This window comes from Crocodylus porosus, unplaced genomic scaffold (genome assembly GCF_001723895.1).
Source record: "Crocodylus porosus isolate Cpor-Errol unplaced genomic scaffold, CroPor_comp1, whole genome shotgun sequence".
Taxonomy (NCBI): domain Eukaryota; kingdom Metazoa; phylum Chordata; order Crocodylia; family Crocodylidae; genus Crocodylus; species Crocodylus porosus.
In genome coordinates, this window is record NW_017728949.1 from 43,559,597 (window position 1) to 43,572,427 (window position 12,831).

Genomic DNA, 12,831 nt, shown 5'->3' on the forward strand with positions numbered 1-12,831 from the left:
ACACACACACACACACACACACACACACACACACACACACACACACACACACACACACACACACACACACACACACACACACAGACAGAGTGTGGTAGCAGGCTTATTAAAGTTACGAGCTTTCAATTTAACAAGCTCCTGAAACACACAACCAAAAGCTCCATAGAGTCAATGGAAGGACTTTGACCATCAATGGATTGTGAATAAGATCACAGAAAGTAATGAAGGTTCTAATACAGACAATTCTACCTACATTGCAATAACTGTCCTTTTAGCTTAGTATTTGAAAAAAAGAACAAAAAAAATTGTAATACACAGTAATAGCGGCAATTATAATCATGTTTAATCTGGTGGTAGCCAACATACATTACTTTGTGTGTGCTTAACAGAGATTTTTATACGGAATAATTTTCCTGCAAGAGGTTCTGCTGTACAGTGATCTAGGTAACAGCAAGTTTCTCAGAATAAATAAGCAAGAAAGAAATATAAAAGCAGGAGAAATCATAATTTAGAGTTAAAATAAAAACACCATGTAATTGATAGTTAATGCAAACCAAAACACTATTAAAGAAGTATCAGTTGTGGACCCAACATCAAGCTTGAGCTGAATTTTTTTAAAACAGGTCATAAGAAATTTAACATGTGGCTGTCAGATAACTTTGTTCTGAACAAAATTCAGATATATCAACCTTTTCATATAGTTTATATGCACTATAATTTTATATGTAGGTTATTTTTAAAGCTCTTTTAAGGATTAATTTCCATGAAGACCTTGGGACTGTGTGGCCATGACAGTGTGGGACCAGGTTGGGGCAGAGCCCCCATTCTGCAGCCCTGTGCTGTTGCAGGCCTGAGTTCCAGGGGTCTCCTTGGAGACTGGGTGGGAGTCACATGGGCAGGGTCTGCTGGGAAATGGAGTTCAGCTGTCGGACAGATCCACCATTTTGATCGCCAGCTGAAGGCACCTAGGCGTTTACCTTATTGGAAACAACAAGGGAAAAGAGGACAAACTGACCAGTTTTCAAAATGGTAAGTTTTCATATGTTTCTCTGAAGGGTTTTTTACCAACCAGCCTCTGGTGACAGATGAACTCGTAGTTCTGAAAAAAATAGTGGCATAATAATCCTTAACTCTAAACATTTATTTTCATGATCTACCCAATAAGGAGGGCAATAGGGAAATAGAACCTTCCCCGCATCTGTTTTTCGTTGCAATTAAGGATTTGTAGCAGAGCCCTAAAGTGACAATGTGTCTTTGCTATTCCCAGAGAAATCTGCCTCTGAAATCTGCCTTCTACTCTTAGAGTTTGATGACCCAAAATAACATTAGTAGAAACACTGCAAGTTCACCTGAGTGAGGCTGGTGGATCCCAACTGCAAAATTTCCCCAAGAGTTGTGTGTGTGTGCATGAGTAAGTATGCTTATAAATACAGGAGTATATACGGGTTACAGCAGAGATAGAATGCTATGGCTCAGACTCAGGACAAAATTTCTCAAACTCAATCATGAGGTTAAATTTACCCAATTTTCTAATTTCCATCGCTGACTGAAGTTCTGTTAGCATCTGTCTGTAGTCTCTCTAAATTTTTGATAGTTTTAAGTTTGCATTAAATAGTTCTTTATTTACTAGCCACAATTCTATGACATCACAAGGTAGCTCATAAAAGCTAGAAGGTGTTAATGAAGAAACCTCATATTAAAAACTGAGACTGAACCTTTAAGGGCAGTAGAAGTGCTATTTATGTCAACTATTCTTACTTGATAAAGAATAGAAATGTTGGTATAAAGGAATTATAAGACTATAAATTCTAAAAAGCAGAAAGCAAGTTGTTTTTTAAGGTTAATATTTTCTTTCAGGCACATTTGAGAAAAAACTAATACGTATGCCAATGAGGCTTCTTCCGAAGCAATCACCCCAAGGGCTGATAGGGTCTCTCAGAAAAGTTACGGTGAATTAACTAAAGGTGTGAAGGAAACACATGTGTATTAAACTTCCATTACCCCACATCTCTACATAGAAGCACCTATTAAACAGTAATGTGTTTTTAGATCACATAGTTCAATCTTCTTAGACTGTGGACAGGATTTACATTTGTAGTAGTATATATACTCTTGCAGCACTACCAAAAGTTGTTCAAGCTGTCTGTAGTGTTACAATGATAGTGAAACTGCCACAAAATAGTATGTCTTTCAAGGGAAACATCTCAGTAGCACTATATATAATATTTCTTCAGTTACTAGGACCCCCAGTATCCTGTCCTTATCCTCTTTCTTTCCTCCCCCATTGAAAGAGAAGAATGAAATCAGATTAGTGGGCAAGTATTTTGATAAGAAAGTCTTGACCATGAAGAAATCCCAGGAAGACAGAGAAACAATAGTGGCGGGTGGAAGGTTCATTTGCCATAGTAAAAAAGGAGATAGTTAAAAAAACTAAGTCTGAGAGAATGAGCACTGAGGATGAACCAACATCAGGACTTTACTTAGAGAGGTCAACATGTTAGAAGAAGGTGCAGGCTGCAGGATGGTGAAGAGTGACAGAAGATGAACACCCAAGCACATACCCAAGATGGGAGGCATAAGCACTGGGTCAGTAAATGCAATCCTAAGGAAGACTTATACCTGAGAAAGTATCAGTAAGATGGGTACCTAGAATGCTGATCAGAAGAAAGTACAACTTGCCATTTCTAGAGAACTTTTGAGGTAGTTTTAAGCAAACCTAGAAAACTGAATGAGCAGGGTTGCGACTAAGGATGAGACATGGGTTCAAGATTTTGGTCCTGAGACTAAAGAGCAGAACATGCTTAGGAATTAGATGCAGCTCTAACTCCCACAAAATTCAAGAAAGTATCAATTGGTAGGGTCATAGTCATATTTTTTTAGAGTAATGAAGTGATTGAGTATCTCTCAGCAGGCAAGACCGTAGATATGGAGTACTATGCTAGTGTTTGTGAATAGCCATCAAAAACAAGACTTGCAGACAGCTGAGTATAGGACTACACATTAACCTACACAAGCCAAGTTGCAGAGACCACAGCACTGACTTTGAACTGATTCCTATTCTAGCCGATTTGCCAAGTTTGGCTCCTTCAGAATTATATCTGTTCCCCAAGGTGAAGAAAAACTTCCATTGGAAGGGTTTCAAATATGATGAAGTTATCACAACAGCTGAGGAGTTTCTGGACAATAATTTCTATAAGACAGGCAAAGCCAAGATCCAGTACAGAAACAGCAAGTGCACTGACGTTGAGGGACTACTAAAACAAACAGTTCATTCTATTCTTGTCAGACCAGACACTTTCAGAACACCTCTCATATATCTTTAGGGAAACATTTTGAAAAAATAAGTGCAATAGGAGAAAAAGCAGAAACCCAAATTTATTTACCCAAGGGCAATTAACAAAAGCAGATGTCTCTAAAAATATGAGATACGCTATAAGAAATTCTTATATATCCTAAAAAAAGAAACATCTGTGTAAATATCTTTGTCTGGATAGACAGATGAGCAGGCTACCTTGAACATCAAAAGGATCACTGACTAAAGTAGGGGGAGACCGGAGACACCTCAGGGGAAGGAAGTATTACAGCTGCTTGGAGTACAAAGGCTGTCTTGTTAAACAGGCTTGTCCAGAGAAATGGACAGAAGAGAGAAAGCGAGACAAGCTCAGGAGACAAAACAGTCTTCATAAAATGTAATGATATGATCTACACTTACCTAACTTGTGTAGAAACTAAGGATAGATTGTGATTCAGGCTGATTCTTTTTATATAAACTGGATTTTTTTCTCTCCACTGGATTGTTTTCCCTCTCTATTCTAAATAATTCTATTGTATTGAATTAGTACATTTGAGGGGTTTTTTTGGAAAAAATCATTGCATGCAGTGTATCTTTGTGTGAATGACAACATTCTCACAAAATAACACCTAGTTACTGTTTGGCTGTCCACAAGAAATGGCAATCACATGAGACTGTTTTAATATTTACATTATTACAGTTGTTGCACTGATAGCAAGAGGTAGTATAAGATAGAAAATACTCCCTTTTATAAATATATTTTGTTTCTGATCTATTTCTTTAAATAAGCTGAAAAGAACACTGCAATGATTTCTATAAAAATCACGTTTTATAGGCACATGTAAAGTGGCATGCACATGGAAGGACATGACAAGCTTCCTAACAGGAGCAATGGCTTGTTATACCTGTCTTCCAAGCACTTCCTATGGGCTAGCTTAGGCAGCTCCCCACTCAGAATATGAGATTTATCGATCCATCTTAGGCACCTAATTTGTCTCATGACATGTATATGTAGTCCAACTGCCTACCTGTGGGGTGTGGATACCATTTCTAGTCAGCTAAGCCCTTAAAAATTAGAGTAGTACTCAATGTCATGATGACGAAGACCTTGTGTGGATCAGGCCCGAAATGTCCTAAGGGGTTCCTTCTCTGGAGGTGTGGTTTACCTCTACCCTTTTTATACACTACAACTGCAACTAGAGGACACAACTCAAACCCCACTTTACCCTTTCTCCACCATCAATCTCCTAAGTAAACAATTTTAAAAATGTTTGAAAGAAAGTCTGGGAGAAAAGAATGTTTACATGGAAAATTGACAAGGATTCAGAATGATATGTCATTCAAACTGACCACTGGCTTCTGATTTGATATTATCTCTTCTAGCTTCACTGATCTTTGTTTCTTCATCCAGCCTGTGTAAATCTGTTTTTAATTGCTGATCTGTATGAAATTCTGTAAAATAAAAACAAACAAGGAACAAGACAGTGCAGTCCATTCCAAGACACATTAATGTGAATTCCAAAAGATAATTCCATGAAGGCATAAAAGAAGCTTTTTGTGTATTAATATGGAGATCCCACTGAAACACCTCTTTGAGTTTGATCAGAACCTCTTGCCTGCTACACAAGAGTACAAACGAAACAGGGTTCTAGAATTCCAGAACTGCCAGAGTTACAAGATACATTGTGCATGTTTTATGACAACACATGCTGCTGTTTGCTCTTTTTAATCTATCTAGAGAGTGTCAATCATGTATTCATGGAAGGTAGTATTCTGAGACTGTTATGAGAAAAAAACAAATTCACTTTTTGCTGATATATAACATTCTTTGTGAATGCTGAATTCATGAGGTAGTAATTGTACTGAAAAAATATGGTTTCTATAGTTTGAGGTAAGTAGTTTTCAACTGCACCAAGCTAGATACAAACAAGACCCAGAATATCCTATTCAGGCCTCACCAACCCCCGCCCCCCAAAACAAACAAACAAACAAACCAAAACAACCCCCCCCCCCAAAACTTTCTCTCTTCTACAAATGAGCTAATCTATGGTTAGATCTATAACACTTTTAGCATATGGCAAGTTTAGTAGGAGTCCTTTGTGCAACTCAGTGCAGCAAATGCAAGTCTTACCTGTATTTTTCTGTATACTGCAAAGTGGTTTTAAATAAGTCTCTGGATTCCTGGAAGAATGCTTATTCTTCACACTTTTGCCAGAAGCATCCCATCTATTTATTGCATTCCCAGTGAAAAAAGAATATGAATGTCATCAGGGTAAAAATAGCAATGGATTTCACTAGCACAAGCCAGTTTCTGAAGATGTGTAATGACACAAAATGATGACCCAACTGTGATATAGGTTAGTTATTAACTATAAAGTTATGGAAAAGTGGAGGAAGATTCAGCAAGCAAGCCATTTTTAAAGGGCATAATGGATATTTCTAAATATATTATGTATTTCCAAATAATTAGTGAAATATATTTTTCATCAGAGTTACTTTTAAACTAACAGAAGAGACTAAATCCATTTAGTCTCCCTCTCCTTCCTTGTTATCCCCACAACAAAGGCAGCATATTTTCCATTCTAATCAGTCTCCTTTCATATCCTTCTACCTGATACCAGTCTTTCAGGAATTTTACAGTGTTTTTAAGATAATTAATCCAAAGGCAACCTGAACTTAAGTCTGGTTCATGAACAAGAAAAATAAGTTTAGTAAGTTACTTCATTACTTCACTTTTTTCTTTGTAGTAATGCCAACAGCTTGTTCAGTAGATAACTCTTACATTCATAGATTCATAGATTGTTAAGGACTGAAAGGGACCTCACAGATCATTGGACCCAGCCACTCCACTCTAGGCAGGAAAACAACTAGGGTCATATGACCCCAGCAAGGTGATGTCCAGTCTCCTCTTGAAAACCTCCAGGGTCGGTGACTGCACCACCTCTGGAGGGAGTTTATTCCTCAGTCCAGACACCCTGACTGTGAAGGAGTTTTTCCTGGTATTAAGCCTTCTAGTTTATATCCACTGATCCTGGTCTTCCCCAGGGGTGCCCTAGTGAATAGCTGTTCACTGAGCTCCTGATGCACTTCTCTGATACAGCAGTAAGCCGCTATCAAGTCCCCTCTCAACCAATATTCCCTCTAAGGAGTAGTGGTCTGTGAGTGTGCCACTTCGGTCCTGCCTCCCTCTTTTGGTGCGGTGTGGTCCGACAGTAAGTGTCCAAGTGGGAGCGGGCAGGGTTCGGCCACTAGATGAAGGTCCTCACTTCTCATACATGGTAGGCAGTGGCTCCTCCCTGAGGTGAAGCAGGTGTTGGGACAGCAACAGTGATAGGGATGGGGGCCGGTGCAGTCTCCGCTGGCTCTGGGGAACTGCTCTGTGGGCTCTGCCGGCTCCAGGGAACTGTTCCACTCCTCCATATTGCCTCAGGGAGTGAGGAGGCATGTGGCGTCAGGGCTGGGGAGTGGAGCAGTTCCCCGGAGCCTGTGGTGCAGTTCCCCAGAGCCAGCAGAGCCTGCGCCAACCCCCAGTTCCCATCCCCGCCTTGCCTCGCTTCAGGGAGGAGCTGCTACCTGCCCCGCATGAGGCTCTGCCAGCTCTGGGAAACTGCTCCACAGGCTCCACCAGCTCCAGAAAACTGCTTCACTCCTCAGCCTTGATGCCATGTGCCTCTTCGCTCTCTGAGGTGATGGAGAGGAGTGGAGCAGTTCCTCAGAGCTGACAGAGCCCACGGAGCAGTTCCGTGGAGCCGGCAGAGCCCACGCCAAGCCCCAGCCCCAACCTCCGTCCCCACCTCGGGGAGGAGCTGCTGCCTGCCCTGCATGAGGAGTGAGGATCTTACCTTCGATAAGTGTCCCACTCTGGCCCCAGTGCCTCTGCCCCACTCTGCACCCAGCTCCTCTCCAGGTGGGTGCGCGGCCTTAAAAAGTTTGTGTGTGGCAAGATTTTTACTTGTGTGCAGCCGTGCACACGCGTAACTTAGAGGGAACACTGCTCTCAACCTTCTCTTCTTTAGGCTAAAGATGCCCAGGTCCCTCAGCCTTTCCTTTTACGGCTTGCCTTGCAAGTCCCTGATCATACGGGTGGCTCTTCTCTGGATCCTCTCAAGTTTTTCCATGTCCTTGTTGAAATGCAGCACCCAGAACTGGATGCAGTACTCCAACTTGTGGTCTCAGCAGTGCTGAATACAGCGGGAGTATCACTTCCTTAGTTTTACATGAAATGCATCACTTGATAAAGATGTTGGAAAGCACTGGTCGAAGCATGGACCCCTGAGGGAAACCACTGGCCACTTCGTGCCAGGACAACACAGATCCATTAGTGAGAACTCTCTGGGTCCTACCCTGTAGCCAGTCTCCCACCCACTGAACTGTTGAGCAGTTGAGCCCACAATCTTTCAATTTTCCCACCAGGATATCGTGGGATACTAGATCAAAAGTCTTTTGGAAGTCTAGGCATAGAACAACCTTGTCTCCCATGTCCAGGTGGCGAGACACCTGGTTGTAGAAGGAGATGAGATTAGTAAGACAAGACCTACCTGCGACAAAGCCATACTGGCTGTCATTTCAGAATCTTACCTTCTGCAAGTGTATTGCACATAGATTCTTTAATGAACTTTTCCAGGATTTTCCCTGGGCTAGAGGTTAGGCTGACTGGCCTATAGTTGCCTGGGTCCTCCCTCCTCCCCTTCTTGAAGATGGGTACGTTACACTCCCCAGATCCTGTTTTGTTTATTATTATTACTTTATATTGTGGAACCCAGGATACTATTTTTCTGGCCAGCTCTTGTTCCCTCTAGGCAATGGGATTGGGCAACCATACCAGCTACAGCTGGCTGATCTCTCTGGCCTGTGCCCATGCTGCTATCACTCTCTTCTGGTGCTACTGGTTTTCCTCTGTGCACCAGACTAGTCTAGTCATTTCCCATCCCAGCATGATTTTCTGGTATATACCACTCCTTCGCCCACTCCTGAGATCTTCCTAGCTCCCAGCAAAAAGTATGGCAGTTAAATGATGACACAGGACAGATGCCATTCAGGATTCATTCCAGCAAATTTCCAGCCCAGAATTTCTTCCCAGTGACCTCTAACAGTGCTTCCAGATTTATACTTAATTATTTATATTTTATTATATACATCCTTATTATAATAATTATGGATAATTATAAGAACTGGCCCTACCTAAAATATGAATATCTAGAGAGCTACAATAACTACAGCTGAATAAAACTTACTTTTCAATGGATGATTTAGCTGTACATAATGAGATTTGTTTTGTTGAGCTATACATTTTGCTGGCAGATTCTGCTCCATATCCCATGCTGCCTTGGATTAAAAAAATATTTATGAAAATAGTTAATGTTTCCATTAACTGCAACATAATCATGTTCACTGATATTTTTCAGCTTATCTAAATTCAGTATTTTCTAGATCCTACACCATGAGATAAAAGGTTGGGCCCTGAACTATAGCTTTACTCTAAGGTTCTCCCTTTCATTTAAATATAATCTCATACAGAGGCTGCATGCAAACGTTTATTTCTACCAGAAGAAATTTATTCTAGTAAAAGAATAGCGAGGGAGCTGGACTGTACAGGTTCACAGGCAAGCTCTCAGCCGGGGGGGCTAGAGCGCTGCTTCCTGGGCTACCTCCACCATTAGGGAAGCCTGTTAATTGACAGCCTGACCTCTCCCTTGCCTGGGAAGGGGGCAGGCTGTCAAGCAGCAGCTAGCAGCTGCTGAAAAGCAGCAGCAGCTGCCACAAACAGCTCTAGGAGGGTTCCAGCCCCAGGAGAATGCCTACCTGTCATACCAGTTTGCTGACTGGTAGGAGGGAGGCATTTTCGCATGGTGGGAACCCTCCTAGTTCTCCCCTTCAGGAGTATAGCCCTTGCTCCTTACACTTCCCAAGACTGACCCGGAGGAGTGTGGGGAGGCAGGAGGGGAGCACTCTGCTGCCAAGGCAAGGCTCTGGGACCTTCGCCAAAGTAGTGCAGGGTAAGGCAGGTGGATTTTGCCATGGTGACAAGGCTCTCAAGCTTCGCCACTACAACACTGCCACTACCTTGCCCAACTCTGCTCCAGGTCAGCTGGGTGGCAAGAGGAAACTGGTGGGGCTGGGTTTTTTTATCACCCAAAAAATCCTTGCCTCTAACAAGTATTGATTACTAATTTTCCACAGTTTCAACTTCCTTAATGCTCTTAGACATTCACTATACTCTTTCAATAGTTCTCTGAGAATTACACTGACAGCTGATTTCAGCAACTGAATACACTGCTCAAACAGAAAGTTTATGCAACTTCCTGCATCAAATCACAATAAATGTAAGTTTGGAACACAGCAAAAATCATTTTCAACATTAATTTTTGCATACTGAATCTTCAGAACTCCAAATAACTTATTATGTAAGACCTCAAAGGTAGATCAATACCATCAATAGCCTCCACAAATAACAAAAACCATTATCAGCATGATCAAGTCACCCATATGACTATTTGTAATTCCCAGCTAGATGGCCTCCAAGCTAATTATTTAGCTTCATTTTTTTCAGGAAACAGGAACTTGAATAAACATCATTCTCCCCAAGACCAAACGCAAAGTGTTTGTCATGGGAGACTCCATCCTGAGGGGGATTGAGGGGGCAATCTGCTGCCCCGACCCCTTAGCCTGGGAAGTTTGCTGCTTCCCGAGGACCTGCATCTGCGACATGGCAGAGAAGATCCCTAAACTCCTCCAGCCCACAGACTGCTATCCCATACTCCTCATCCATGTGGGTACCAATGACACGGCTCGGAGTGCTCCTAGCCGGGTCATGAGGCGCTTCAGGGATTTGAGTGCAGGACTAAAGGGTCTGGGGGCACAGGTGGTGTTTTCTTCAATCCTCCCAGTCTCAGGCTATGTGCTGAGGAGGGAGAGGAGGATCCACATAGTCAACCAATGACTGCGGTGCTGGTGTCATCGGGAAGGCTTTGGCTTCCATGACCACAGTCCATTCTTTGGAGAGAGAGGCAGCGAGCTGCTGGGAAGGGATGGCCTCCACCTCTGTCTGTTGGGGAGGAGGCTCTTCTCAGCTAGACTGGCTGACCTGCTCCACCGAGCTTTAAACTAAGCCTGCTGGGGGGTAGGAGGACTACTGCTGGGGCTAGCCCACCGAATGGCCCTTGCAAAGCCAGCAGGCCAAGGCACATAAGGGATCCCACCCCAGCCCCAGCCCTGGAACAAAATGTAGGCAAGGCAAGAGCCCCTAAGAGGACACTTGCGTGTCTATACCCAAATGCCAGGAGCCTGGGGAATAAACAGGAGGAACTTGTTCTCCTCCTAAATGCAAATAACTACGATGTCATTGGGAGAACAGAGACCTGGTGGGACTATACTCAAGACTGGACCATGGGTATAGATGGCTATACCCTGTACAGGAGGGATCAGGTGGACAAAAGGGGTGGGGGTGTAGCTGTCTCTGTCAAGGAAAGCTACACATCCCTGCAAGCTGACATTGGCACTCATGGTGGACAACTTGAGACCCTCTGGGTTAAAATCCGTGGGGAACACGGCACAGGGGATACTATGGTGGGGGTCTACTACAGACCCCCTACCCAGAGTCAAGACCTCGACCAGGAGTTCACCAGGGAATTGGCTAAGGCCGCACAATCCCGGTGTATGGTTGTCATAGGAGACTTTAACTACCCAGATATCTCAAGGGAGGAGCACTCAGCCAAATCCGAGCAGTCGCAAAGCTTTCTCTCATGTGTGGATGACCTCTCTCTGACGCAGGAAGTCTGTGGGCTGACAAGAGGTAAAGTGTTGCTCGACCTTGTACTGGCAACCGGGGATGACCTAACTGGCAACCTAACAATCAAAAGGAAGCTGAGTGACAGTGATCATACACTGATCGCCTTCACCATCTGCCGTAAAGCTGGCAAGTTAGTCAGTTGTACGGAAGTCCTCGACTTCAGGAACACTGACTTTGACAAGCTAAGGAGGCTTGTCAGAGAGGCCCTAAAAAGCCACAACCCAATGGAGAGGGGAGTTCAGGATGCGTGGATGCTCCTCAAGGGAGCAATCCTGGATGAGCAAGCAAAGTCCATCCCGTCTTGGAGGAAAGGCAGCAAAAGGGCACAGCAGCCCCCTTGGCTCTCCAGGGAACTGGCGGACCTCCTGAGTCTTAAAAGGAAGACCTACAAAGGATGGAGGACTGGAACCGCCACCAAGGAAAAATACTCTTCTTTAGTCAGGACTTGCAGAGAACAAATCAGGAAAGCCAAGGCTGCGAGGGAACTCCAGCTAGCTACAAATATCAAGGAAAATAAAAAGTCCTTTTTTAGATATGTGGGGAGCGGAGGAAAAGCAAGGGCAACATTGGACCCCTGCTGAACCAGGTGGGACAACTGACAACAGACGCCCAGGAAAAAGCAAACTTGCTAAATGGGTACTTTGCGTCAGTTTTCCATCAGCACAATAGGACCCTCTCCACTATGGGTCAGGGAGGCCCGGGTGAGGGAGATTCCTTGCCCTCCATCGAAGCTGACCTCGTGATCTTGACAGGCTGGATACCTTCAAGTCAGCTGGCCCCGATGGGTTACACCCAAGGGTACTCAGGGAGCTGGCAAGCATCATAGCTCAGCCCCTGGCACGGATCTTTGAGAGCTCTTGGCGCTCTGGTGAAGTGCCCGATGATTGGAAGAGGGCCAATGTCGTGCCTATCTTCAAGAAAGGGAGGAAAGCAGATCTGGCAAACTACAGGCCCATCAGCCTGACCTCTATCCTGGGGAAAGTCTTGGAAAAAATTATCAAGGAGGCCATCCTTAACAGACTAGCTGAAGGCAATATCCTGAGGGATACCCAGCATGTGTTTGTTGCGGGTAGGTCTTACTTGACCAATCTCATTTCCTTCTATGACCACGTGACCTATCACCTGGACAAAGGGGAAGAGATCGACATCATACACCTTAACTTTAAAAAAGCCTTCAATCTGGTATCTCACGATCACCTCTTGGTTAAACTGGCTAACTGCGGCCTTGACATCACCACAATCCGCTGGCTGGGGAGCTGGCTCCGCGGTAGGACCCAGAGGGTGGTGGTCGATGGGAGCCAATCATCTTGGTGTGCTGTGACCAGTGGGATACCACAAGGCTCTGTCCTAAGGCCTATACTGTTTAACATCTACATCAATGATGTGGACATTGGTGTCAAAAGCGGACTGGCCAAGTTTGCTGACGACACCAAACTCTGGGGTAAAGTATCCACACCAGAGAACAGGAGGGTGATCCAGGCAGATCTGGACAGACTCATGAATTGGGCGGACGAGAACCTAATGGTGTTCAACACCGAAAAATGCAAGGTTCTCCACCTTGGGAGGAAAAACCTGCACCATGCATATAGGCTCGGTAGTGCTACGCTGGTTAGCACTACAGATGAAAGGGACTTGGGGGTCACGGTTGACCACAAGATGAACATGAGCCTTCAGTGTGATGCTGCGGCTAGTAAAGCGAGCAAAATGCTGGCTTGCATCCATAGATGCTTTTCAAGCAGATCCTGGGACG

At 44.0% G+C, this 12,831-nt stretch overlaps 1 protein-coding gene across 1 annotated transcript in view; it reads right to left on the reverse strand.

The window, feature by feature from the left end:
• Window positions 1-12,831, reverse strand: part of ERICH2 (glutamate rich 2) — a 46,448-nt gene that overhangs the window by 20,168 nt on the left and 13,449 nt on the right. Inside the window, exons 7-9 of the mRNA XM_019554273.1 lie at window positions 8,527-8,613; window positions 5,424-5,518; window positions 4,643-4,744 (exon numbers count right to left, since the gene is read on the reverse strand). Of these exons, the coding sequence (XP_019409818.1) occupies window positions 4,643-4,744; window positions 5,424-5,518; window positions 8,527-8,613 (284 nt within the window). The remainder of the gene's footprint in view (window positions 1-4,642; window positions 4,745-5,423; window positions 5,519-8,526; window positions 8,614-12,831) is intronic.